The sequence below is a fragment of the Lutjanus erythropterus genome, chromosome 13 (assembly GCF_056507025.1).
Source record: "Lutjanus erythropterus isolate fLutEry1 chromosome 13, fLutEry1.hap2, whole genome shotgun sequence".
In the NCBI taxonomy this organism is placed as follows: domain Eukaryota; kingdom Metazoa; phylum Chordata; class Actinopteri; order Lutjaniformes; family Lutjanidae; genus Lutjanus; species Lutjanus erythropterus.
Genome location: NC_139329.1, coordinates 1551884 through 1577677, shown reverse-complemented (window position 1 = coordinate 1577677; position 25794 = coordinate 1551884). Strand labels below are relative to the sequence as shown.

General features: G+C 41.6%; 1 protein-coding gene across 1 annotated transcript in view; it reads left to right on the top strand.

The window, feature by feature from the left end:
* Nucleotides 1-25057, top strand: part of carmil2 (capping protein regulator and myosin 1 linker 2) — a 72470-nt gene extending 47413 nt beyond the window's left edge. The window contains exons 33-41 of the mRNA XM_084733341.1: nt 1560-2451; nt 8005-8109; nt 10297-10333; nt 11339-11407; nt 16114-16376; nt 19297-19435; nt 20461-20550; nt 21650-21763; nt 22828-25057. Coding sequence (XP_084589467.1) covers nt 1560-2451; nt 8005-8109; nt 10297-10333; nt 11339-11407; nt 16114-16376; nt 19297-19435; nt 20461-20550; nt 21650-21763; nt 22828-23384 — 2266 coding nt within the window. The 3' untranslated portion in view covers nt 23385-25057. The remainder of the gene's footprint in view (nt 1-1559; nt 2452-8004; nt 8110-10296; nt 10334-11338; nt 11408-16113; nt 16377-19296; nt 19436-20460; nt 20551-21649; nt 21764-22827) is intronic.
* The last annotated feature ends 737 nt before the right edge of the window (nt 25058-25794 follow it).

Here is a 25794-nt window from a genome sequence, read left to right as displayed (position 1 = left end):
CAGACAGACAGCTGAAAAACATGGCTTACATAGCATCTGCATTTATGAGTCGTTGAAATCGTTGAAATCAAAAGGATTCATGACTTGGACGCCAGAATGAGCTCTGTGAATATTATAGCTATCTGAGGTGTGATGTAGTATTCTGGGTCAACCAAGCCATTAGGTCTCATTCAAGCAAATTTTATGGAAGTCCAGCCTGTTTCCAGTTTTAGAGGACAATGATCCTCGACAAAAGGCCAGGGGGTAACCAAAGTAATTAGGGGGGCAGATATGATGGTAATGTGGCCAGTGATCATCTGGATATCTTGCTCTGGACCTAGTGACCCTTCGCTAAGCCCCACGTCCAAACAGCAACTGTCCAATCATAGTTTAGCAACAATAACTAGAGCTGTCAAGCTTTCCATTTCTCTCCACGTTGAAGGTGTGCAGGAGGCTCTGAGAAGAGTGATACTCTGCGTTTCATGAGTCTGGATGGTGACGTCTTTTTTTGTCGTCTCTCAGAAACATGAAACACAAGAGCACACGTATGATGAATGGATTAAACTCTGTCTTCATCTGCTCTAACATACGCTGCAAACATTAGTATGTCCAGCTAACTAAGGCTAGCTTACTAGCTGCAATAACTTTACCTCCAGCCAATCTTGTTAGATCCCTCTGCATCTGCATTTGTTCTGTCAGGGTTTGAGGAGGAGGATGTGAGCTGATGCAGAATCAAAGTGGGCCAATGATGATGCATCTCTCTCTGGCTCACTGTCTCAGGTCTAAGCTAGTTAGCTTAGCACTTATCCTGGCTCTCTTCTGTGACCATAGTCAGCTGGTCTGGCTGATTGACCGTTTCAAGGTCAGCTGCACTAATCGAGTCCTTGTGCTTCCTTTTTCCACGTTTTCCCACGAGTGTATTTCTGTCATCTATTGTGTAGATATACCTGCAGTATTTGGCCATCTGACCAATGTATGCTGAGATATAAACTAGCTCTATCCTCAGTCTTTTAGCATTAACATTATATCATGCATGCAGCTATTAGATAATTTTACATGTACACTTTCACAAGGTTCTTGTTTTAAAACATGTCAGATGGAAACATTAAAACATCAGCTGGAGACTTTTCAGCTGACTAAAGTTGGGTTATCTTCAGCTTACATCAGCCAGCCACACTTGTCATTATTTTAGCCAACAAAATCAACGATTGTCAGCTAGAATGAGAATCTGCTTTTATTTGAACAATTACTCACAATGTCGATGTTGAATCTACCTCCGTTATCTCTGTAAATTGTATAAATGCAGTGTGAGAATGGAAAGTTTGGCAGGCATAGCAACAGTAACTAAGGAGGGCGGTGCTTAGCAAAGGGTCAGTTGTTGACATTGACAGACTGACCAACATACCCATGCCAGGCCTCGCCTCTGGTATCACTGAGGACGTTTTGGCTCTGTGTGCTGTTTGCATGACCTCTCTTGTTGTGTACCTGAACTGAGCATGTGTCTTGAGTCCTGTAGCAGTAGTTGTAGTACTGAGTGTCTCTTCTTGTCTGTTGCTCTTTCTGCTGTCTCCCTGCTGCAGAAAAGGCCGGTGGGAGGAGTCAAACCCTGCCCAAGCCACTCCCTCAGAGTCAAGCTCCACCCCCTCAGCCTCAATCCCCTTTTCCTCTTCGTCTGACAATATCACCTCCTCTTCCACCACCACCGTCACCTCCCCCTCTATCCCATCTACTGACACATCTTTTACATCCACTGATGTACCACCCCTCTCTACATCCTCCACTCCCCCTGCCCCCTCTACTGTCACCACCACCACCACCACCACCACTCTTCCCACCAAAAACATCAAGAAAAAGTTTGGCGACTTCTTCGCCTTCAAGAGGGCTCGAGCCAGCCGAGCCCCCAAGGCAGGAGGGGGAGAGGGAGGAGGAGATGGGGTGAAGGTCAAAAGGACCTCCATTGCAGATCTCATTCGACCCCTCCGTGAGGCCAAAGAAAGGGAGAGAGAGAGGGAGAGAGAGAAGGGGAGAGGGGCAAGGTCAGTGGAGGATGCTAACGTTTCTAATGATGCCGCCACCACAGAAGGAACCGTTGCCACCAGCCAACATCTTGCAGGCGATGCAAGGGGAATGATGGCGCCTGCCAAGACATTAACCACGACGACGCCTCCCAGTGAGACCACTCCCTCTTACCCCACCATCGCCACAAGTCCCGACCTCACCACCGCTATGCTTTCCAACCTGGAAGAAGAGGCGGTCCCTGTCTTACCAGGTCGCAGCCCCAGTCCTGTGGTCACCTCCCCTCTAACGGAGCAGGAGAGGAGCGGCATGCTGATGAAGGAGATGAAGCTGGGAGGGACGCCATATGGAGAGAGGAGACTGAAGGTGACCAAGAGGTCACTGAGGGAGGGCAAGAGCCAGAGTCTCATACTGCTGACGGGATTAGAGCCTGAAGACAAGGATGACACACACAAGGTCAGTCTGACAATACACTTAACACACACACACAGACGCATGATCTAAAATGAGAGGGGAAAGAAACACAACAAACATAAAACATCGAGGACTACTTCATCTTGAGAAGTGGGACAAAACCGTATTTTGAGGGGGTTTCAAAATATCAAACCAGTAGTGAGTCATTTTATTTTTTCTTCTTTGAATGCTAATCAAAATAGACATAACCATAATTCTTATTTTGCTTTTGAATCAAATTTAATCATGTTTTTTTTTATTTTATCTGATGGTGTTGACAGAAATCTGGAACACAACTTTCAAAGGCCAACATTTTCATATAAAATAAAAAAAATAAAAGATGAATATATTAGCACATTTTTACACCAAGGTCATCAGTGGGTTTTGTTAGTTTTAGATTCTGAAGGCTTTTAAACACATTTTTAAATTGTTTGAAGCTGTGAATTCTTTTCTGGGACAAGGCTGTTTTCTGGCACAGAGCAAGTTTAGAAATTTAAAAAATTACATACAAGACATTTCATAAATTACATATATTTCATATATATAAATCCTCAAAGAATAGATTTTCACAAAAATGGAATTAGAGTGTTGGTAATAATACTTTTTAATTTTTTTTTTTATAAGATATGATTTGTCCTAATTTTTAAGAATGGCTGCTGAGAAGTAGGCCTTCCATTAGAGACGGGCCTTTATTTCTGCTGCCCCTGTTTTGTGATTGTATTTGACCATATTTGAGCGAGACCTCTCCTTCTTCTCTGAGTTTCTCTCACTTCAATTGTTGATGATGCTGTTTGCTGACAAACTCAGCTTCCTCCATGTTTACCTGTTGTCATTGTAAATTTAGCATTGTGCTTGTCCACTGACAAAACATAGCAAAAGGTTTATTGAGACAGAAGTGGTGCTGCATTGAATACCCTGTTGTGCACTGTGTCTTTTTAGTACAGTGATGTTTTCATACACGTCACTCCAGATTGGGTAACACCTGTGGCACACCCACCAAATGAGACTCAAACCCGTTGTACACTGTTGCACACAGTTTGAAAGAAACATGCTGTTCAATCTGGAGACCAAAACAAAACAGTGCGTGCCGTTTTCAGAGATGCCCCGGTCATGTCATACTCAAATTCTGCTGTTCTCTCTTCCACTTTTCATTGTATTAGTATTTTACATTTACATTACTATTGATGCACAGAGCAGCAATCTTAGATTTTGAGGTCGTGGTTGGTGAGGTTCCTCCAACTTTTCTACTTTGAAAGACCACTTCAGGGGGGTGTTGAAATTTCCAACTGGGAACACAGAAATGTACTCAGTCTCCCCAAATGCATTGCATCTCTTCACACTGTTTAATGGCGGACCATGAGGCAGATGGCTCTAGCACCACATTGTAGTTTTAGCAGCAGACAAGAAGGGATGCTGATCTGCTGTAGGGGGTTTAAAGACAGTGACAGATGTTCCTGACAGTAAAATGTGGATAAAACACTGTAAAATAAATATATAAAATAAATATTTCCTGCTGTTGTTTTGGATTTGGCATCCATAGCTTGCTTAGACTCAAGACTAGCCTCTGGGAAAATTTAGAGGAAAAATTTCTGAGCTGCAGACATGTCCAAAAGGAGTGTATTTGTAAAATGTCTGCAGATTAAAACAGTTATTTGATTTCTAATGCCAACTTTAGGTATTTCTATTCAATGCTTTACTCATGTACCGTGATAATGTCATATTTTTTAGTTAAAATATCTTAATTTGGGGGATTTTCTCAGCAAATATGTGACAGTTTGTGATTAAATGAGCATATATACTTTTTTTTGCCACCACTTAAAGTCTCCATGCCACCCTCTTGCCACTTTCAAGATCTGTCCCTGCATGTGAGGTTGTTTACAATCCAGTCCACACTAGTATTTCCTGCCCCCCTTGCTTTTGGCCACACCAGAAGGTTTTGGTTGTTGAATACAATATTTGTGTTAAAGAGAGAAGCTGAGAGCAGCTGAGTGGTGACATGACTCTGTCCCTGATGGCTTTAGAGCTGTGAGGGTAAATGCACATAAAGTAGGTTATTTACAATATGAACCATGATAGTACAGGAAATTACACCTCCTCTTTTAACCCAGCATTTACTAAGGACCAGTTATTAATTGTTCATGCTATTATTATTATTATTATTATTATTATTATTATTATTATTATTATTATTATTATTATTATTGCCAGCTTGTATTTTAAAATCTACACATCATAAATGCAGAATGACAGATTCTGAAATGAATAAGATGCTCTATGTAGCTAATAAGTCTGGAGGTGGCATTGAGCTCTAACCAGAACTAAAGCTACATCCAGAATACATGGTCTAATAGTATGTGTCCATGTTAGGTCATTTTTCTAAAGATCTGAACAACAGTAATTGTAAATCAGTCTTCGACTGTCTTGTACTTTATATCTTGTCCTGTCTCTGTTGTAGACAACTGAAGAAGCATTAAACAATGATCACAGCAAATACTACACTTTTAACCAGGGAGTCAATCCTGTTGCTAATCACATGATGATTGATTGATGATTTGTGATCATGATATTGTCTAACAAAATCAACATAAATAGCCTACAACTGATGGTTAATAAGTAAAGCTTAGTTATTTGACTGAGGGTTGAAATGTTTAAAATGAGTGATTATAGAGAAAGTTTTAGGCAACTGGAGGTTCTCTTTTTAACTTGCTGCCACACAGCCGCTCTTTGACTGGGAAGGCTTCTTCCATTCTAGACAACATTTTCGAAAAACTGTATGAGGATGAAAGGTAGAAATAACACATTAGGAAATCTTAAAGGCCATATTTTCCTAATTCCAAAGTGTTTTTATTACTGCTTAGTCATAGTAAAAAGGCTACAGCATGTAAAATTTTAGATACAGTCTAGACAAGGGGTCTCTAACCTAACTATTAAAAAAGCCATTTTGCCCCCCAAAATTACAAACAAATCTGTCTGGAGCTGCAACTATTAGATTCTCTATTTTCCTCTGAGACTTTTTATTTGGCCTCCATTGCTAGCCCAAGGGGACTAGCCACTAGCAAAATTTAAAAGAAAAGCTCTTGAGCCATAGATGCATGTTTTAGTTGATGGAATATTACAGTATTTTTTAATTCAGTGTACAGGTTACACATTTTTACAACTGGAGAATGTAAAAATAACTTGAGGCCTGCAACAATGATAAATAAAAATTTAAATGTTAAAAAAAAAGCACTGCTATTTACTTCCATATCGTTTTAGGTCAAAGCCACAGGGGGCCTCTGGAGAAGGGCCAAAGAGCCGCAGAGCGTTGACCTCCAGTTGAGACTGAGGACTGAACAGGCTTTTTATCAGACTCTTGCTCAAACTGACAGAGTTGAGAGATAAGAGATGTAACAGGAGCCAGTAGGTTATCTGTAAATTAATGTGATTGCATCTGTCAGCAGCAGCTGACACCTCGTCTAAAGCTGGACACATTCAGAGTTGTGCCTGCAGTGAAGAGTGCTGCAGCACTTTACACTTTTTAACGATTCAACATTCACACTGCTGATGGGCAGAACACTCTGAGTGTTAGATCACAATCTATCAGCTCCACAGTTTTTATAATGTGTTGATATTCACATCAGTTTGCTGTACGTTATAACATTATGGTAGGAAAATGCTCAACAAATAACAAATTAATAACAGAATACTACTTCATTGGGAAGACCACAGACAGACAGGCAGATTTACTGACTGGCTTACAGACTTACTAACTGATTGACTGGTATCAGACAGTGGGAAGTAACAGTACAAATACATCACTTAAGTTTTTAGCTAGCTTTACTTTAGTTGAGTATTTATTTTTCTGACAAATTTTTATTTTTATTTCCTTTATTTTAACACAAATATCTGTTCTACTCCTTACATTTTCAAAACAGACTTGTTACTTTTTGGATCTGATTGAATATTTTTATTTTGCATCATTGCGCACCACATTCCCAACATCAAGACTGATTTCAACCTAAATAGATGAGACAGTAAACACATAAAAAAGATGATTCCTTGGTGTATCCATCAGTACATATCATGCAGACATCATAACAAGACTCAACCATGGAGAAGAGGTGATGTTCAGGCAGCTTTGCATAGAAATAGTCCGTTAAATGTCCTTCAGAGGGCAGCAGAGGGTACTTTTTCACTTTTCCTTAAAGCCAGGCCAACAGCCAGCCAACATTGTATTGGTATCAGTGAGAAATAATTTCACAAGAACCTGCCAGCACATTGTAATCACGTGGTCTGAGACAGAGCTACACTTCTACACCTCCTCTATGGCTCTGTTTTCAGCATTTAGAGAATCTGTCCCTGACAGTAGACTTCAACCAATCACAGGTCATGTAGAGACCCGGCTGGTCCGTGGTTCGCAATTTCTTCATGGGTCACTGCTGCAGGGGAGTTGAGACACAGGAGTGAAAATAATTCTGCTTTTTAATCCCAAATGTTTGAAATATACACTCTGAGCTCCCCTCCTGCCTATAAAGGAGTCAACATCAGAATGACTCTGGTGTATCTTCCTCCAGAAGCTCCAGTCTGCCACTGACCCTCTCATCTCATCTAGACCTCCCTGGCTCTGAGCTGCTGTCTGTGGACTCCACTTGGTCCACTCAGCACTCAGCAAAGCCTGTGATAGACTTGAATAAACACAACTGAAGGTGAAGTCAAAAGTAAATGGATTAGCTGTCAAATTCCTGGGCTGAGCATGTTACTCATTAGCTGAACTCTTTTTAAGATTCTGTTTCTGATAATTGAGTTTTATAGTGACTTTTCCTGCAGGAGTTTCTGACATTGATTCAGGGTCTCCCTGAAGGCACACGCACAAGCAGCCGCACTAGTAGAACAGCCAATATGAGCCCCTGGTCTCTAGACGACTTGTGATTAGGCCAGATTCTCTAAAGGCTGAAAACAGAGCCAAGAGGAGGTGCAGAAGTCTAATTCTGTCTCACACCACTTGATTTATAATATACTGAAAAGCTGCTAGTAAATTATTTCTCAATGATACCAAAACAATATTGCCTACCATAGCTTTAAGTAAAGAAGTTCAATCACTTCACTTCACTGAATACTACTACTTTTACCAGAGTCTTTTTTACTTCAGTATCTGTACTCCTGCTTCCACACTGTAACAGAATGGGGATGAGTCAAGAAGTTTGATGGCCACCAGCAGGAAGGATCTCCTGTGCTGCTCAGTGGAACACCGCAGGGTTATAAGTCTTTGGCTGAAGACACTTCTCTTCCCACCCAGCATGTTGTGAAGGCAGAGAGAGACACTGTTCAGGATGTTCACCTACTTGGACAGCGTCCTCTACTCTGTCACAGCCTCCAGAAAGTCCAGCTCAACTCCTCCTCAAGACACTGGGCTGGCAGTTAGAGCTGGCTAGTTCAACTTGTTAGCATCTCTCAGCACATGGAAGCATGTAGCATCTTTTTGCCAATGTTGAAGTTTGCTAGTGCAGTTATCAGCAACTGTATGTGTGAGTGTGTCTGAACATCTTCTGTTCTACATGTTCATGTACTGTCTTGCAGAAACATGCATCTGAGAGCACGCCTAGTTTTGAACAGAGGCTCCAGGTGATGCTTCACAGAATGGGCGTGGCCAAAACTCCACCTGCCGACACCAAGACAAGTCAGGTAGGAGGGATGTGGGGTGGGGTGTGATGGGTCCTGGGCTGGCCCTTAAGTTCCCTGGAGTTTCTCTGACATGTGTCTAAAATACAGTTTTTGTATTTGTATTTGTTTTGTGTATGTTTGACCAGTTTTCAATTAATTCAGTTTGTATACATTTAACTGCAGAGCTGTAACTGTGCTGTTTGGTTGAACTGATTTTGCTCACTTGATGTTGATCATAGTTAGTTTTGGATCAGTTAATTTGCAACATGTTTGGGTCATGGAGTGAAAGACAATGGGCCTCAAGTAAGAACCACTCGTACGAACAGATTTGTTCTTCAGTGTTGCGTACGAGTGATTTAGGAGAACTTGTCGCATTCACCAGTTATCTTGTATTTTGAATCTTCTTTCAGATGCAAACACAATTAACAATGTCCAGACCTGTTGTAGAGTCATGTGCAGTCAGTTTGCGGTACCAAACCAGTTTTTCATTAATGACTGTATATTTCATTAGTATGAAGACCTTGAGAGTTTTACAAGTAAATTACACTTCACAATTCTGTCAATATTATCCTGTTTGACTGCATTTCAAATTATAATATAATTGTAAATTTACACATAAAGCCTCTCATCATTAATTTAATTATGTATTATTACCTGTCGTCAGGTGTATTGTCTGGGGAACATCCTCACTTTGTTCTCTGTGATGGAAACTTCCCCTTGACCTCTTCCTCCTTGCTGTCATCTTTTGCCCTCCACTGTGGCGAGGCTTTTTTTTCCCTCTGAAGTCATTTTCATATCGAGACATTTCTTCTTTATTTCAGTGACAGTCTGACCCTCAGGTATCACAACATTAACAGCACTTGCTTTTCCCATTTCTTTGCTTTAGCAGGTCTTTTAATTCCACTGCTGACACTGTTAAAATGATTTTCCTTCATGGATCTCTGAAAGCAGGACGTCAACCTCTGAACTTGTAAAGTTCTTCTTTTCATTCTATGATTCCATTTTCATGAATGGACACTTACTGACATATGGGACAACCTTATATGATGTTACTGGGACATTAATTATGCTGATTTACAAATCTGATGCATGTGCAGTCAGATACACACAGGTGAAACATTTACACTGTTGCTTGAGGTTACAAGTGTTTGCTGAATCTGACAATACATGTTCATACCAAAAAAGTAAGAGAAATTTAAGATAATAATACACCAATGTTCTTGCATGAGGACCACTGTGCCCAGATGTAAGGGTTAGGATTAGAGTTCAGGTCATACCTTGAAGAATAATGCTGCTTTAGTACAACTAGGGTCTTATTTACATAGTTTTGTTCATCACTCCTTTAAGTAACAATACTGCACTCACTAAGTTCATGGCTGGCAACCCAGTTTGGATATGTTTACATGTTTTTTGACCTGGTTGTTGACCAGGTTTCTGTAATTTACCTGGTGAGTACAGTCACAGACAAAGGAATCAACAGATCCAAGCTGTAATACATGGGGATTATCCTTTAACGGGACAGTTCACCTCAAAATCAAGAATACATATTTTCCCCTGGCCTGTGGTGCTGTTTGTCCATCTAGATTTTTTGGTGGCCATAGAAATGTCTGGCTTCTCTCAAAGAAGAATATATTTGAAAATTCAACAGCAATGTCTCCTTCCAAAAATCATGATCTGGTCACTCAGGATAATTCAAACATTGTTGTGAGCGGTTACATGTAGGAGCTACTTTCTTTCTAGTGGGAAAAAAGTAGATTTCCAAATAGTTCTGGTAGATTCTACTGCAGAAAGAAAATGGTTCCTGCATGAAACTGCTCACAACAAGGTGTGTGGATTACCTTGAGTAACTGGGTCATGATGTTTGGAAAAAGACACTTCAGATGTATTTTTTTGCCGTTATATTGTAGAGAAGGCAGACATCTACAGCTGATATCTAAATTCTCCAACTCACACCAAAACTGTCTAGATGGATAAACAGCACCACAGGTTAGAGGGAGAGAAAAATATGTATTTTTAATTTTGGCTTTGCCTATGTGTTCTAGAGAGATGTAATGTCATATTTCCTTTATTTTTTTTATTTTATTTTATTTATATTTTTTGTGGCACATTTTCCTCAGCATGATGGATGAGTTTATCATGTAAGTCATTATAACAACACCAAGTTACTGCTGAAGTGTCATTAACTGTTGTCCAATATGTGTGTTGCAGAATAAAGAGGAGGAGCTGAGAAAGGCTAACTCTGAAGGTAAGATGTGTGTGTTGGAAAACACTTTGGATTTGACTGTTTTTTTACAATCGAATCGAATTTTATTGATGCAAAGTGAAAATATCCATCTTTATCGTCATCTTTAAGATACACCTATATTTTGAAAATCACATGGCATATCTGTGTCACAAATGTGTCACAGAGGGGGTGGTTCTGTAGCGTCATCCCCTGTCTCAGTCTGATTTAGAATGTAATTGAATGACATCTGACTGAACACATAGTTGCCTATTAGTCACCTATTGACCAATACAGCTCATGCTTTATGGGGAGACCCTTTGTGGTTCTACATAGACCCTGTGTTACAAATGAGCCACTGGCTGTGCTCTTGCTTACAGGCATGTGTGCAAAAGCTAACTGATGAAGAACAGATCAGTACAGACAGCAGGGTGGATTTTAGCTCCACAACATACAACACAACTTCATGGTCAAAAAAACATATTTCTCAGGGATGTTCAGCATTACACTTGCCACATGCTGATATGATGACATCATGATGACATTTATATAGTAAGAGAAAATGTGCGTGTTGCAAATGTAACGTTAAAATTAAGGCAACTTACCCTTACTGTTAATGAGTAAAAGTAATCTGATAAATCACTTCTGCCTTTTTGTAGCTTACAAATATGTTTTTGTAGTTGTAGTGGTGAATATGTACATCAGGTACATGTTGTGATTGGTCAGGGTAATGTGACTGGCTGAATTAGACGTAAAATAAGTTCTCCTGAGCTCTCCTGAGCAGTGCTGCAAAAATAAACTCGCACAAATAAGTCATAGTGATTTCACACGTGTCGGCTGGTGCCTAAATGCAATGCTTTTTCTCTTCTCTTTTCTCTTCTTTCCAGTCGTTTGAGTCATCATCATGAAAATGTGTTTTTGAGCCGACCATTTCATCAGAATGCCTTCAGTGGAGCCCAGTTATCATATTGTATTCACTACTCAGATTGCTCTCCAGCTGAACTACTGTCTCCTGTCTCTGTCCCTCAGGTGCTATACTGGACAAACCTGAACCACCTCCCACATACATGAAGCCCAGAACCATGTCCACTTCATCAGGTATCACTGTAATCCACACCCATCTCTCAGGGGTCGAACTTCTCTACTTTTACTTGCACTTAAGTGTGCATTACACTATGTAATCTACTTAGTTATTTTTATATAAGTCATAATTACAATTTGAATTAATAGCGCATAGTTATATGAGGGGCCGATGCAGTGTGGTTTGGGGCGCCGACGACCCAGGTTGAACGGTACCGGCTTGAGATAGTCGGGCTCACCTCCATGCACAGTCTGGGCTCTGGAACCCAACTCCTTGAGAGAGGCTGGACACTTTTCTACCCTGGAGTTGCCCATGGTGAGAGGCGGTGGGCTGGTGTGGGCTTGCTTATAGCCCCCCAGCTCAGCCATCATGTGTTGCAGTTTTCCCCAGTGAATGAGAGGGTCGTCACCCTGCGCCTTTGGGTCGGAGATAGGTGCCTCACTGTTGTTTCGGCCTATGGGACGAACAGCAGTGCAGAGTACCCAGCTTTCTTGGAGACCTTGGGAGGGGTGCTGGAAAGTGCTCCGACTGGGGACTCCCTTGTTCTGCTCGGGGACTTCAACGCCCACGTGGGTGGTGACAGTGTCACCTGGAGGGGCGTGATTGGGAGGAATGCCCCCCCTGATCTGAACCCGCATGGTGTTCTGTTATTGGACTTCTGTGCTAGTCACAGTTTGTCCATAACAAACACCATGTTCAAGCATAAGGGTGTCTATCAGTATACGTGGCACGGGGACGCCCTAGGTCAGAGGTCAATGATCGACTTTGTAGTCGTGTCAACTGACCTTCGGCCATATGTCTTGGACACTCGGGTGAAGACAGGGGCTGAGCTGTCAACTGATCACCACCTGGTGGTGAGCTGGATCTGCTGGCAGAAGAGGAAGCTGGACAGACTTAGCAGGCCCAAACGTATTGTGAGGGTCTATTGGGAACATCTGGTGGAACCCTCTGTCAGAGAGGGTCTCTGTCACCTCCTGTAGAGCTTTGACCAGATCCCAAGACAGGCCAGAATCATTGAGTCTGAATGGACCATGTTCTCCACCTCCATTGTTGACGCGGTCATTTGGAGCTGTGGCTGTAAAGTCTCCGGTGCCTGTCGCGGCGGCAATCCCCGAACCCGGTGGTGGACACCGGAGGTAAGGGATGCCGTCAGGCTGAAGAAGGAGTCTTATCGAGCTTGGTTGGCTCGTGGGACTCGTGAGGCAGCCGACAGGTACTGGCAGGCCAAGTGTGCTGTGGCCCGGGTGGTTGCAGAAGCAAAAACTTGGGTATGGGAAAAGTTCAGGGAGGCCATGGAGGAGGACTACCGGTCAGCCTTGAGGAGATTCTGGCAAACTGTCCGGCGCCTCAGAAGGGGGAAGCAGTACCTGCCAACACTGTTTCCAGTGGTGGTGGGGAGCTGTTGACTTCAACTGACGGTGGAAGGAATACTTCGAGGATCTCCTCAATCCCACTGACACGCCTTCCGTAGAGGAAGCAGAGGCTGGGGACCCAGAGGTTGACTCATTCATCACCCAAGCTGAAGTCACTGAGGTAGTTCAGAAGCTCCTCAGTGGCAAGGCACCGGGGATGGATGAGATCCACCCTGAGTACCTCAAGTCTCTGGATGTTGTAAGGCTGTCTTGGTTGACACGCCTCTGCAACGTCACATGGCAGTTGGGGACAGTGCCTCTGGACTGGCAGACCAGAGTGGTGGTCCCTCTATTTAAGAAGGGGGGCTGGAGGGTGTGCTCCAACTATAGGGGGATCACAGTCCTCAACCTCCCTGGTAAAGTCTATTCCAGGGTACTGGAGAGGAGAATCCGGCCAATAGTCGAACCTCAGATCCAGGAGGAACAATGTGGTTTTCGTCCTGGTCATGGAACACTGGACCAGCTCTATACCCTCCACAGGGTGCTTAAGGGTTCATGGGAGTTTGCCCACCAGTCCACATGTGTTTTGTGGACTTGGAGTAGGCATTCGACAGTGTCCCTCGTGGCAATCTGTGGGAGGTGCTTCAGGAGTATGGAGTTTGGGGCTCTTTGCTAAGGGCCGTACAGTCTCTGTATGACCGGAGCAGGAGCTTGGTTCACATTGCTGGCAGTAAGTCAGACCTGTTCCCGGTGCATGTTGGACTCCGGCCGGGCTGCCCTTTGTCACCGGTTCTGTTCATTATTTTTATGGACAGAATTTCTAGGCGCAGCCAGGGGCCGGAGGGAGTCTCATCTCTGCTTTTTGCGGATGATGTTGTCCTGGCTCCTTCGAAACCAGGACCTTCAGCATCAGCGGTTTGCAGCCGAGTGCGAAGCGGCTGGGATGAGAATCAGCACCTCCAAGTCCAAGGCCATGGTTCTTGTAAAAGGTGGCTTGCTCCCTCCGGGTCGGAGGAGAGTTCCTGCCTCAAGTGGAGGAGTTCAAGTATCTTAGGGTCTTGTTTACGAGTGAGGGGAGGATGGAGCGCGAGACTGACAGATGGATTGGTGCGGCGGCAGCAGTAATGTGGTCGTTGCACCAGTCTGTTGTAGGAAAGAAGGAGCTGAGCCGCAAGGTGAAGCTCTCGATTTTCCGGTCAATCTACGTTCCTACCCTCACCTATGGTCATGAATTTTGGGTTATGACTGAAAGAACAAGATCTCGGATACAAGAGGCTGAAATGAGTTTCCTCTGCAGAGTGGCAGGGCGCTCCCTTAGAGATAGGGTGTCACCCAGGAGGAGCTTGGAGTAGAGCCACTGCTACTCCATGTCGAGAGGAGCCAGCTGAGATGGCTCAGGCATCTATATCGGATCCCTCCTGGACGCCTCTCTGGGGAGGTGTTCCGGGCATGCCCCACTGGGAGGAGGCTCCAGGGAAGACCCAGGACACATTGGAGTGACTATGTCACTCGGCTGGCCTGGGAACGCCTTGGGATCCTCCTGGAAGACCTGGAGGAAGTGTCCAGGGAGAGGGAAGTCTGGGCGTCCCTTCTTAGACTGCTAATCAATATTAAATTAATAGTTTGGAAATTGCAAAAAATGGAAATGAAAAAAAAAATTGAAAACGTGTTTTGTATCTTATAAATCATTAATTGATCAATCGATTGTTAGTGTTTACAACTGTAGGTTAAGGAAAAAGCACAAAATTTGCAACCTGAGTGTGACCACTGAGCAGAACTGTGCCAGAGTCATTTAGACTGAAGGTTTAACTGCATGCTGCTATTGATAATTCATTAAATGTCAACGATTAAAAAGTAACTAATACCGATACTGAGTAGTTTTTGACAAGAATACTTTTTACTTCTACTTCAGTAGTTTTCTAACACCAGCACTTTTACCTGTAATATTTTAGTAATGTAACAGTACTTGGACTTGATTACAGATATTCAGTACTCTTTCCACCACTGCCATCTCTTGATACAAATAATAATGAATACTCCCATGTGCAGAGCCAAACCAACAATGATTTGATCCTAACAAGTATAATGCATGTATCAAAGCCTGATATATCTTCTCCCTCTGTCCAGAAACTATTAAAAACACATCAGTCTCACTAGAGCACCAAATGTGGATTTATCCACCACTGAAAATAGTCCTCAATAAATGCACTATATCCCCCTATTTGAATAACATTTGTTAAAAACTATTGTGAGCAGCTGAACCTTTTATTACATATGAAACTATATATTTGTGAGATTTATGTCTTCAGGATGAAGCAATGGTCCTGAGAGCCTGAGACAGGTTAGTGAAGCCAGGAAGTTTTGAGAGATGGACAAATAGAAAATGTTGGTTTGGGTCTTTTACATTTGTTAGCCATATGAATAATATAGAACAACACCAGACTTTACCTTCTCCACCTCACCTCTCCATACCATACACTTATTCTGGTCATTTTTAGGAGGGGCCAGGGGTCTTTAGGGGGAGACAGCAGTTCAACAATATGCACCACATAGAAGTGACATACATTGTCTGAAAGCTGGAATCTGAAGATTCATTTGAGCTGCAGCTCCACACTGTGTGTCAAGTTTGTCAAGTGTGTCTAGACATAAATCTTTAATAAACATTGTGTTTTCATTTTCCTCAATCAGCATGAGGGTGAGTAAATAATAACAGAATTTTCATTTTTGGGTGAACTATCCCTTTAAAAATTAGAAATGGCAGTAATTGCATCTCATGACATTGTTTTGTCCAGAAGAGCTGATTGAGGAAAGTTAAACTTAAAATGAGAAAAAAAGAAAGAAAAAAAAAGAAAATGCAAAAAAAAAATATTAAGATTGATTAATTGATTATTAATATCGGTTAAGGAAAACACAAAAAAAAAATTTCAACCCTAATATCAACCTTGTTGTGGTTTCCATAAAAGTTGTATGACATTAAAACAAAAGGACACACAGAATATTAACAAGAACAATCAACTACATTCCACCACAGATTATTAAAACATGAATGTAAACCTCTTTCATGTTGGCTTCAGTCACTGTAATTTGCATTGTTGCCCTAGAATTATTATAAGCAAGCATGACATAGGAAAGAGTCGATGACATCATCATCAGTAACATCATCAGCATGGCCTGTGGCCTGAGCTGTGTGATGAGACAGTCGTGTAACCTTTATGGTGTCTCTGTGTTCTGTGACCATAGAACACAGGAGGGTCTCTGCTGCGGTGTCATAGTCTACATCTGCCTGAACATCTGTCCAACCTGGAATCCCTGACTGGATGAGCCTGAGTCATTCACAGTGATTTACTGTCACTCTCACCCTCTATCTCCAGCAGACCCCAGGCATCCTATTAGAGCACTGGATCCCATCCGACCGGAGCCTCCCCTCCACCCGAAGCCCGCCCTCCCTGAGCGCCCCATTGGCCCCCTTCCACCTAAACCTGCCATTGCAGCCAAGCCACCCCTCCCCACTCCGGCTGCTCCTGCAGGAGGAGGAGCTCGTCCCTCCTCCGCTCCTCCATCCAGCAGCTCAGCAGAGAGAGTCCAGCTCAGAGCACACACTCAAGACGGCCGGCCAGGGGACACTACAGCACAGGTAATACAGCATGGAGTCAGACATTTCCCCCCACCATCATTCAGATGTGAGGCTTGAGAACCCGTGGCAAAGCTGGCATCAGCTTTATCTTTTCATATTTACCTCAAAAAAATAAAATAAAATAAAATAATAATATCACCACTTAAAAAAAAACACTTCAAAGATCATGATTCTGTGAGAATATGTGAAAAAACATAAATTAGAACAGTTAAATTTGTATCTGTAGTTAAATCTTTAGCTCATTGATACAGTCATTCATATTTATTTATATAGTTAAAACTTACAGTTCAAAAGGTTATACAATTATATGCCATTTGTTTGCATTGTGAATTAAAAATTGGGTACAGTGATGAATACAAGCCACATGGTGGCAGTAACGTGTAAGTGTTGGGCAATCCAGGAAGTAACATTAATGAAGAACTGTCTCCTGTTAGCTTATATATAGATCACAACACTGATTTAGAAGTAGCAGCAGATGAAATTTGGGTGAATAAAAGAAAGATTCACCCAAAAAATGAATCTTGAAGGGCTTCTAGGATTAATCAAAGTAATATGATGTGAGAACTGTAATGCTCTTAAAACACTGTAGGGAGTGAGGGCAACAATATGATGGCCCAATGATGGACAAGTTTCATACCATCACATTTAAAGTTTTTGAGGGATGTTGATGTTGATGAAATACTTGGAGCTGGAGAAAATAAAATTCTCTTTGAAAAAACAAGAAATGAAATTTTAATTTTGGCAACCATTTATTGACCATTTCAATCATATTATATTTGGCAAGACTTAGAGTGGTCTCTTAAGTGGTCTCTTAGACCCAGGAAATAAAGATAGCATTCTGAGGAGGGATAATTGTCTCCACTGTATTAGCTGAAGGTGGTTACACACTTATAAAGTCTGTAACGTAATGTCTTTTGAAATTGTAGATCGATTTTGCATTGCGAGGTGTATTTCTCATTTTTAAAATCTACAAAACCTTCACTGTAAGTCTTTTTCAAGGCTTCATTCCCCCCATAGTACCTTGTCTGTATATATGTGTGTGTGAATAGAGGTGGATATGTGTCTGTATGGTGCTATGATGTATGTGTTCAAAAGGACAATATAGTCTGAAACAAATCATAATGATATAACTGAAAACTGATGTGATGCTGTTCAAGAGACACAAGGATTTGATGGAGGGCTGTTGTGTCACCTCTGTGATATCTCAGAGGTGAAGCACACAGTAGGAACAGTAATGTCAAACACTACCTACCTCACCATGCTGTGATCAGAGGACAAAGCAACAACCAAGCTGAGAGTTGCTTTCAAACTGCATGCAAGGACAGCTGTTTATTTCTCAACAACCATCTGCTTTACTGGACCACCTAACCATCTCAGTGAGACACGGCTGTCCTGCAGACACCTGACTTCACTCGCTGTATTTACTGGAGCTGAGATGAGCCCATTCCAGAGAGACCTCCCTGAAGGAGGGACATCTGGTTCTTATCAGAGATGACAAGATGCCACAGCAGATTAGGAAAACTGGAAGGAACAAGGAACTGTTCTGGGGAAGACATGGACTTATGAGATCTTGTCCCATACAATAATGTTTATAAGCTTAACTATAAGATCAGTTGAATGTAAACCCTCTTCACCAGGACTGGGAGGGTTACTTAAAAATATATATATCAATACAGTACTAATTACCTGTTACAAGTAGTCAGTAACGTCAATTAAAGTAATGTAACTTGATTACCTTCTGTTACTTCTGGATTACCTCAATATAAAATGTGGTGACATTGTTTAGCTTAATACAGTGTTTTTAGGGCTGCCACTAATGATTATTTTCTCACTGAACTGATTAGTTTTTTGATCCATGACATGTCAGGAAATCTTGAAAATTGTTGATCAAAGCCCAATATGACATCCTCAAATGTCTTGTTTTGCCCTTAATTCAAAGATATTCAGTTTACTGTCAGAGAGGAGTAAAGAAAACAGATAATATTCACATTTGAGAAGCTGAAATCAGAGAATTTGGACTTTTTTTTTTAAATTAAACATGACTCAATCGATTAATCATTATCAAAATAGATGCAGATTAATTGAATAGTTGATTATTAGTAGATTAGTTAAAGCTCTGAGTGTTTGATGTTTGTTGTTAGGTTTATTAGTTTGTCCAGCTGTTCCTTTGTTTGTTGTGTGCAATTGATTGATTGATTGATTGATTGATTGATTTAAAGACAAAAAATAGTGAAATTTCAACCCAGTGAAGCATTTTTTCACTAGAGGCCATGATAATGAATTGAACTGTGTGTGCACTGTGCATGGTAGGACATTGTTCTTTATTTTAAAATGATAATCCTTCCTTCCTGATAATCTTTTATTTTTTTTAATCTATACCTGTAATGCAATACCGTCACCCTTTTTTAAAAAAAATCCAGATTATGTAATCCTGTTACATGTAATCTGTTACTCCCCAGACCAGCCCCTCACCTCCCCACCCCCGATACAGGCCACAAGGCAGTAATTTTTAAGCCAGAGTTACTAATGTCACAGAGAAATATGTGTAGTCTTAAGAAGTAGCAAACATGAGAGGAGTTCAGCACAGGAGCGATGTAAACAATGCTGTGTCATGTATTTTGTCTGTGTCTATGTAATAATCCAAGTATCATCAAAAACAATTTAACAGCAAACCTCCAAAATGACCAGTTGAGTTGATTCAGTCATGAAGGTAGGATTTGTTGAAGGTCTGTTGTATCAGGCTGTTTTGTTTTAACTTGTTGGAGCTCATGACTAGATTATTGAATATCACCACACAGAACTGCCTGCCTCTAGACTGGCACAGTAGTTTTCTGCCTCCATATGCTCATATCAGTCCTGATGTAGCAGTCCTATTGTTGGTGTCACGTCCCACTGAGCACCCTCTGATCTTCATTCCTAGAATGGAAGCCAGGAGGGTCCCCGGGGTGCAGCCACAGCTTCATCCCCCAGGAAAGAGCTGCTTCCTCCAGGCGCATCTCCATGGAGGGGTCCCAGCAGCTTACAGGATCGCTCTGAGAAAGCACAATCAGTGACCGACGGTGAGTCTGAGTGATCTCATTAAAAGTCATCAGTCATCTAAATGAGGTTTGGGCTGATGGAGGCTTTGATGAGAAATCAGGTGAGGTATGGTCAGATCAGTGTGGGAGTCTGAGAAGAGGCAGCTGTTAGCTGTGTGTGTATCGGAGGAGGCTCATTATAGTGTCAGCCCCATGCAGTCAATATGTCTGGATCATTATCACCTTCATGAAACATGACAGTCAACATGTGAGACATTTGAGTCTTCAGAGTCACACGAGTCAAGGTGTGAATCCGTTCAGGAAAAGATGAAATTGATTGATTCATGTTTTACATAGTGAGGCAATATGTAATATTTAAATACATTTATGTCATATTACTCACAATTATGTTAACATATGATCTGAAAAATATATATATCATTTCAGGGTTCCCTCTCTCTGGCTGGCTGTCTGTCTGCCTGTCTCTCTTGCTCACTGTTTTCTGTTTGAAACAAATTTTTATAATACTTAATATTTTCTATGTAAAGGGACATTTCACCCCCAAATCAAAAATACACATTTCCCCCTGGCCTGTAGTGCTGTTTATTCATTGAGATAGGTTTGGTGTGAGGTGCAGAGTTTTGGAGTCTTAGAGATGTCTGCCTTCTCTAAAATATAAAGGAAGTAAAAGGCACTTGGCTTGTGGTTCTCAAAGTGCCAAAAAATACATTCAGCTCTGAACAGCTATTTTCTTTCTGTTGGAATGAAAGTAGTTCAGAAAGAAAGTAGTTCAAATGTATTTTGGTACAACAAGACTAGTGCCATCTAATTCCATTATGCTGTAGAGATGACATAAATCTCTCTGGCAGTATCTCCAAAACTGGGCAACTCATACTAAAACAGTACAGATGGATAAATAGCACTACAGGACAGAGGAGAAATATACATTTCTGATTATTTTTTTTATTGTCCCTTTAACATTAAAAATCAAGTGGGTAAGTTTAAAATGTAGCTATCATCCAAAACGTTTATCTAAAGTGTGTGTGTGTGTGTGTCGTCACTTTCAGAGAGTCTTCCTAAGCCACGCCAACACATGAAGCCCCTCCCACAACGCAGGGCTGTGTCCGTCCACGAGGACGCTCTGGCCATGACACAAGGTGAGACTTTGTCCAAGTGTTTATTGAAGACATATAAAACTAAATACTGGTAACATTTAATACTAATAGCAGTAACAGCGCGGCAATGAAAAAAATAATAAAAATGTATGCTGACTTTGAGGCAACGACACTGAAGTCAGTGAAAATCTTAATGAAGTGATTCACAGATTTAACAACTGAAGCTCCATTCAGACTAGATAAGACTGAAGTCTGCAAAATGTTGAGAGGAGTGATTCAGTTAAATACAAAGCAGACCAATCAGGACCGCTACAGGACACGGTTAGACAATCACATCATTTCCTGGTTCTTTAAAGCAACAGGAGGAAGCAGAAGCAAAGCCTGAGGCACACTGGTAGATGTTGAGATGAGATGCTGTTCATGTCGGACTGGGCCCTCAGGATGACTCAGCTTCTCTGAAGACCTCTTTTCAGCATTATTTCATAGCATATAATTAAATAAACAGATAGATTGAGGTTGGACACAACAACTGGGTCCGCTGTCCAAGCCAGTCAAACTGATCCCCTGTAATTCCTATTTTTCTTCTTTAATTATTTATCTTGAACATGATGACCACAGGCAGTTTGTACAAGGGCAGTGTGCAATTGTTGATGGTGATGTGTGTGTGTGTATGTTTTTACGTGTTTGAGTTTTTATTATTCATTCTAATTTTGCATTTTTTAACAGTATATACTGCATGTGTCCAAACAAATTTCTATCATAGATATGCACAAATATACATACACATGTTACCTACCTACATACCATTTATATGTACACACTGTACCCAGTACTGTCAATATCTAATTATTTTAGCTATAATTAATAGTTCCTTGTAATTTGTTTAATCTTTGCTACTGTCATTACTAGAAACAAGTGAGGATCTTGTTGATATCTTCAGGTATTTTTTCAAGTAATAAGACTAGTGAGTTTTATTTAGAGAAATACAAAAAATATTTTATAATTCTCAAATAGAAGAAGAACAGAAGCCATTTGTCCCTATCAAAGGAACACACATTTATTGTTGCTATACAGTATCTTTGGAGTGATCTTATAGTCTCCAATAAGTCTCAGGCCCCGGTATCTCTGCCATCTTTTTTAGAGCTCAAGGCAGTGTTGCAGAGGTCTCCCATCCGTTTCCGGGGCAACAGAGGTGATCTGCCCACCTGCACTGAAGATCCATCTAGTGGGGAGGAAGCACAAAAAGCTCAGGAGGGTGAGAGAAGCAGACAATTGGACTCGAGTCATAGGGACTCGGACTCGAGTCGGAAATTTGACAACTTGCAACTCGACTCGGACTTGGAGGGTCAGAGACTCGAGACTCGACTCGACTTGAGACATGATGACTCCCCTCGACTTGAGACAAGATGACTGCCACTTTATGGTCATCACCTTTTTAAAAAATATTTAATAAATCTCTTCTTCTCTTTTATTTTCTTCTCTGTGCATTGGACTTCTACCGACCGCACATAGAGCATACTGAACAAAAAAAAAGACAACGTCAAAGTTTGATGGTCAAACCATTTGTGTGTGTTTTGGGGGGGGTTCTTCACTATATTAAGGACAACTAGGAGGGGAAAAAGCTATTATGATAACTCAAATATTAGATTTTTTTTTTCCACAAATAGGCCTGTTTTGAAATATTTTAAATAATTACTCCATAATTTAATGAGGTCCCACCCATAGATATAGAAATAGAAGTATATAGTTTCTTTATCTATGGTCCTGGCACCCCCTGCACCCTCCAACCTGGGCCCAGGAATGTAGCCTTTCCCCATCTACCTTGGTCTAAATGATCAAACATGTAATGTAAGAATAGATCAAATTAACAGCTTTATGCTTTAATCCATGCAGACTAGACTGCATGCTCTTTTTTAGATGAGGAACAATAGTGAGAGACTTGACTTGACATAATCTGTGACTTGACTTGACTCGACAACCTTGTGACTTGACTCGACAACCTTGTGACTTGACTCGACAACCTTGTGACTTGACTTGACTTGACTCGACAACCTTGTGACTTGACTCGACTTGACTCGACAACCTTGTGACTTGACTCGACTTGACTCGACATAACCTTGTGACTTGACTTGACTTGCCCATGACAAAAAAACTTGGGACTTGCTTGAGACTTGGACCGAATTACTTGATACTTGCTTGGGACTCGGATTGGAGGGACTTGTGCAATTGTCTGGAGAGAAGTGTATTTTTCTGTTGTTTTTCTGTCTGTGTGCTGTGATCTAAACATGCTCTTCCATCTGTCTGTTCTTCATCACCCAGCCAGTGACACAGGGAGGCACACAGCTGAAGACAGGAAGGAGGAGCTGAAGGCAGAGAGAGGAAGGATGATCTGTGGAGGGACAGTTGCTGAAACAAAGGATGAAGGTCCAGGCTCAGGGTGTCCCTCTTCTACAGCTCAGGCTCAACAAGAAGCTTCAGCTCCCCGACACTTCAGTCCGGCTGCAGCCTCCGAGAAGCCTCCGCCCATCCCGGAGAGGCCTCCAGCACTCACCCAAACCCTGGAGAAGCCTCCTGTAACTCCCACATCCCAGAAAAAGAGCCCCAGCACAGCCCCAGCATTGCCCCAAACTCTAGAAAAACTGCTGGCGTCCCCACAACCCCAAGAAAAGAGCCCCAGCACAACCCCCGCTACGTCTGCATCCCCAGAAAACCCCAGAGCGAGTCCTCTGTTCCACAAGGAGAAGAGCCCTGGCACAGTACCGTTCACAGTGGATGTGAGAAATAGCACACAGGAGGGAGGAGAGGTGGTCTCTAAACAGCACATGATGAAGGCAGAGCCAGCAGACCAAAGAACTGAGCCCCCTCTGTCTGAATAACACACACACTGACTCACCTGGGGAAAGAAGGCACACCTGGGAGAGACAGGAGGGACGGCTCTGTGACATCACTGAGATCAGAAAGAGGGAGGGGACACGAGGTCTGAGAGGAGCGTGGATGTTGCATCCTCCAGCAGAAAACAGCTGCTGTGTACAGCTAACATCTGTACAGTCGCTCTGTTTGGGCTGAATAAACACAGACTGAAACAAATGCTCCAGTGCTCGGAATTTAAACTTTTTTATATATTTTTTCTTTTTCAGTTAGGAGTGCACCTGTCTGAGTTTGTGTGAGGCTTGCATTATTTGTTCAGTTTGCCCGCTGGGATGTTTTTGTAGTCTGTGCTTATTTACCCGAAACAGCAAATGTACAGACATGAGCTGTAGCAAACTAACAACATATACACCTGACCATGTGTCTGACATCTCATCCTGACTGATGTCAAAAATTACCAGGACATATATTTATTATTATTATTATTATTATTATTATTATTCAATGTTATTTTAGTCCAGACTCTCTGTTTTCTCATCTCTGTATGTTGATGAACTGGAGTCATAAAGCTGCAGGATAAGCAGTCATTTTTCATTTACATTGCAACATGTTTATCTCATTGATCTCAGTTTGCACCACCCAGGGCAAATCTGCATCCACCTGCATCTTTTGCACTGAGTAATGTTGAACTGTGCTGCCTCTAAAATTCCAGCCTTCCAATTCCAGTCCCAGTGTGTTAGATTTAGAGGGATCCATTGGCAGAAATATAATATTCATCAGTATGTTTTCATCAGTGTATAATCACCTGAAAATATATATCTACAGAGTGAGTGGTACCTCTTCATGGAGGCTGCCATGTTTCTACAGTAGAATGGACAACACTTTGCGAGTTTTGTTGCTGTCATAGCTTCTCCTACACTCTTGCAGGGAAGAGTGAGATGAGGTGTGTGTAATCTGCAAGCTCAGTGCCACATGCCACTAAATCCTACACACTGGTCCTCTGAGCAGCGTCCTTCCAAGGGATGCTGAGCCTGAAACGGAACACGTGAGTAAAGTGATAAGAGCATCAGCTGAGTGGTGAAATCATTACGCTCTCTACAAAAGGATGTAAGCTGTTTGGGAGGGAATTTATTTCCCCAAACAACATCCATCCACTCAATGTCCTGTTTCAATCAACACAGGCTGTGTTCACATGTTCATTTAACTACTTACGACTGCTACTGAGGTCCTGCAGTTTACATCACAGTCTCTAACAGGCGCCATACTGGCAGACAGAAAGAGTCCTGCCAGCTCAAAGATGCATTAATACTTACGGCTGAGATAAGAACATTTTTATACCAGACACACATGCATAAATAGAAGAGGTCCAGCACCAAACCCTGTTTGAAAAGTGAGTAAACTCAGTTTTTATTTCTAATCAAGTTGATGAAACATTTGTTCAAACAAGTAACATATGAAAAATTTTGTATTTTTGTAGTCACTGCATTTTCCTATCTCCTACCTGCCTGAGTGAGGCATCAAAAACAGCATCTGTTGAACTGTGATTTGTCTGAGAATACATTTCATAACATGCAAGTATTGTTTAATAATCACAGATCAAATTAAATATGATTCCTGGTTAAACTGTAAAAACAAACAAACAAAGGTAATATTTTGATTTATTTTACACAATGGTATCAATTTCATTTCATTTTTTTTTGTTTCTTGAATTTCATCCTCCTGCCATCGAAGTGGCCCTTTCTCATTTCTCCAGTGTAGTTAGTTTTTTAGTCCACAAAACACTGCTGGAGTTTCACAGGAAAACAGTGTTGCAGAATCTCCCAAACAATGGAAGTGAATGGTGACCAGTTTTCAAATGTAAAGAAAAAACAACAGAATAAAAACACAGAATGCCTGCACTCTGCTCTTCTGGAGTAATCCAAGTCTCCTAAAGCCCCAACATGCCAGGTGGACCAAAAAAATGTTATTTACACCATGTTTTTTAGCCTTTCAGCTTGGAGCCACGTTCACGTGCACATGCACACTGTCAAACAGCATGTTGGGACTTAAGTAGACTTGGATTATGCCAGATGAGCAGTATGAAGGCATTTTATGTTTTTCTTTGTTTTTTTACATTTGAAAACTGGTCACCATTCACGTCCATTGTTTGGGAGATTGCAACACTGTTTTCCTGTGAAACTCTAGCAGTGTTCTGTGGACTGACAAAATAAACCCAACCCTCAATCGGCATGAGGTTCAGGTGATAATGACTGAATTTTCATTTTTGGATGAACTATTCCTTTAACTATTCCTTCCTTCAGAGTTTGCTTAGAAAGTGGTGTACACCTTCTTTTGTGCCTACACAACATTTATAAATGAAGTTGTCAGGGGCTAGAAACTGAGGCATTACTGTTCATGGACTCAGTTCAGTGCTTCCAT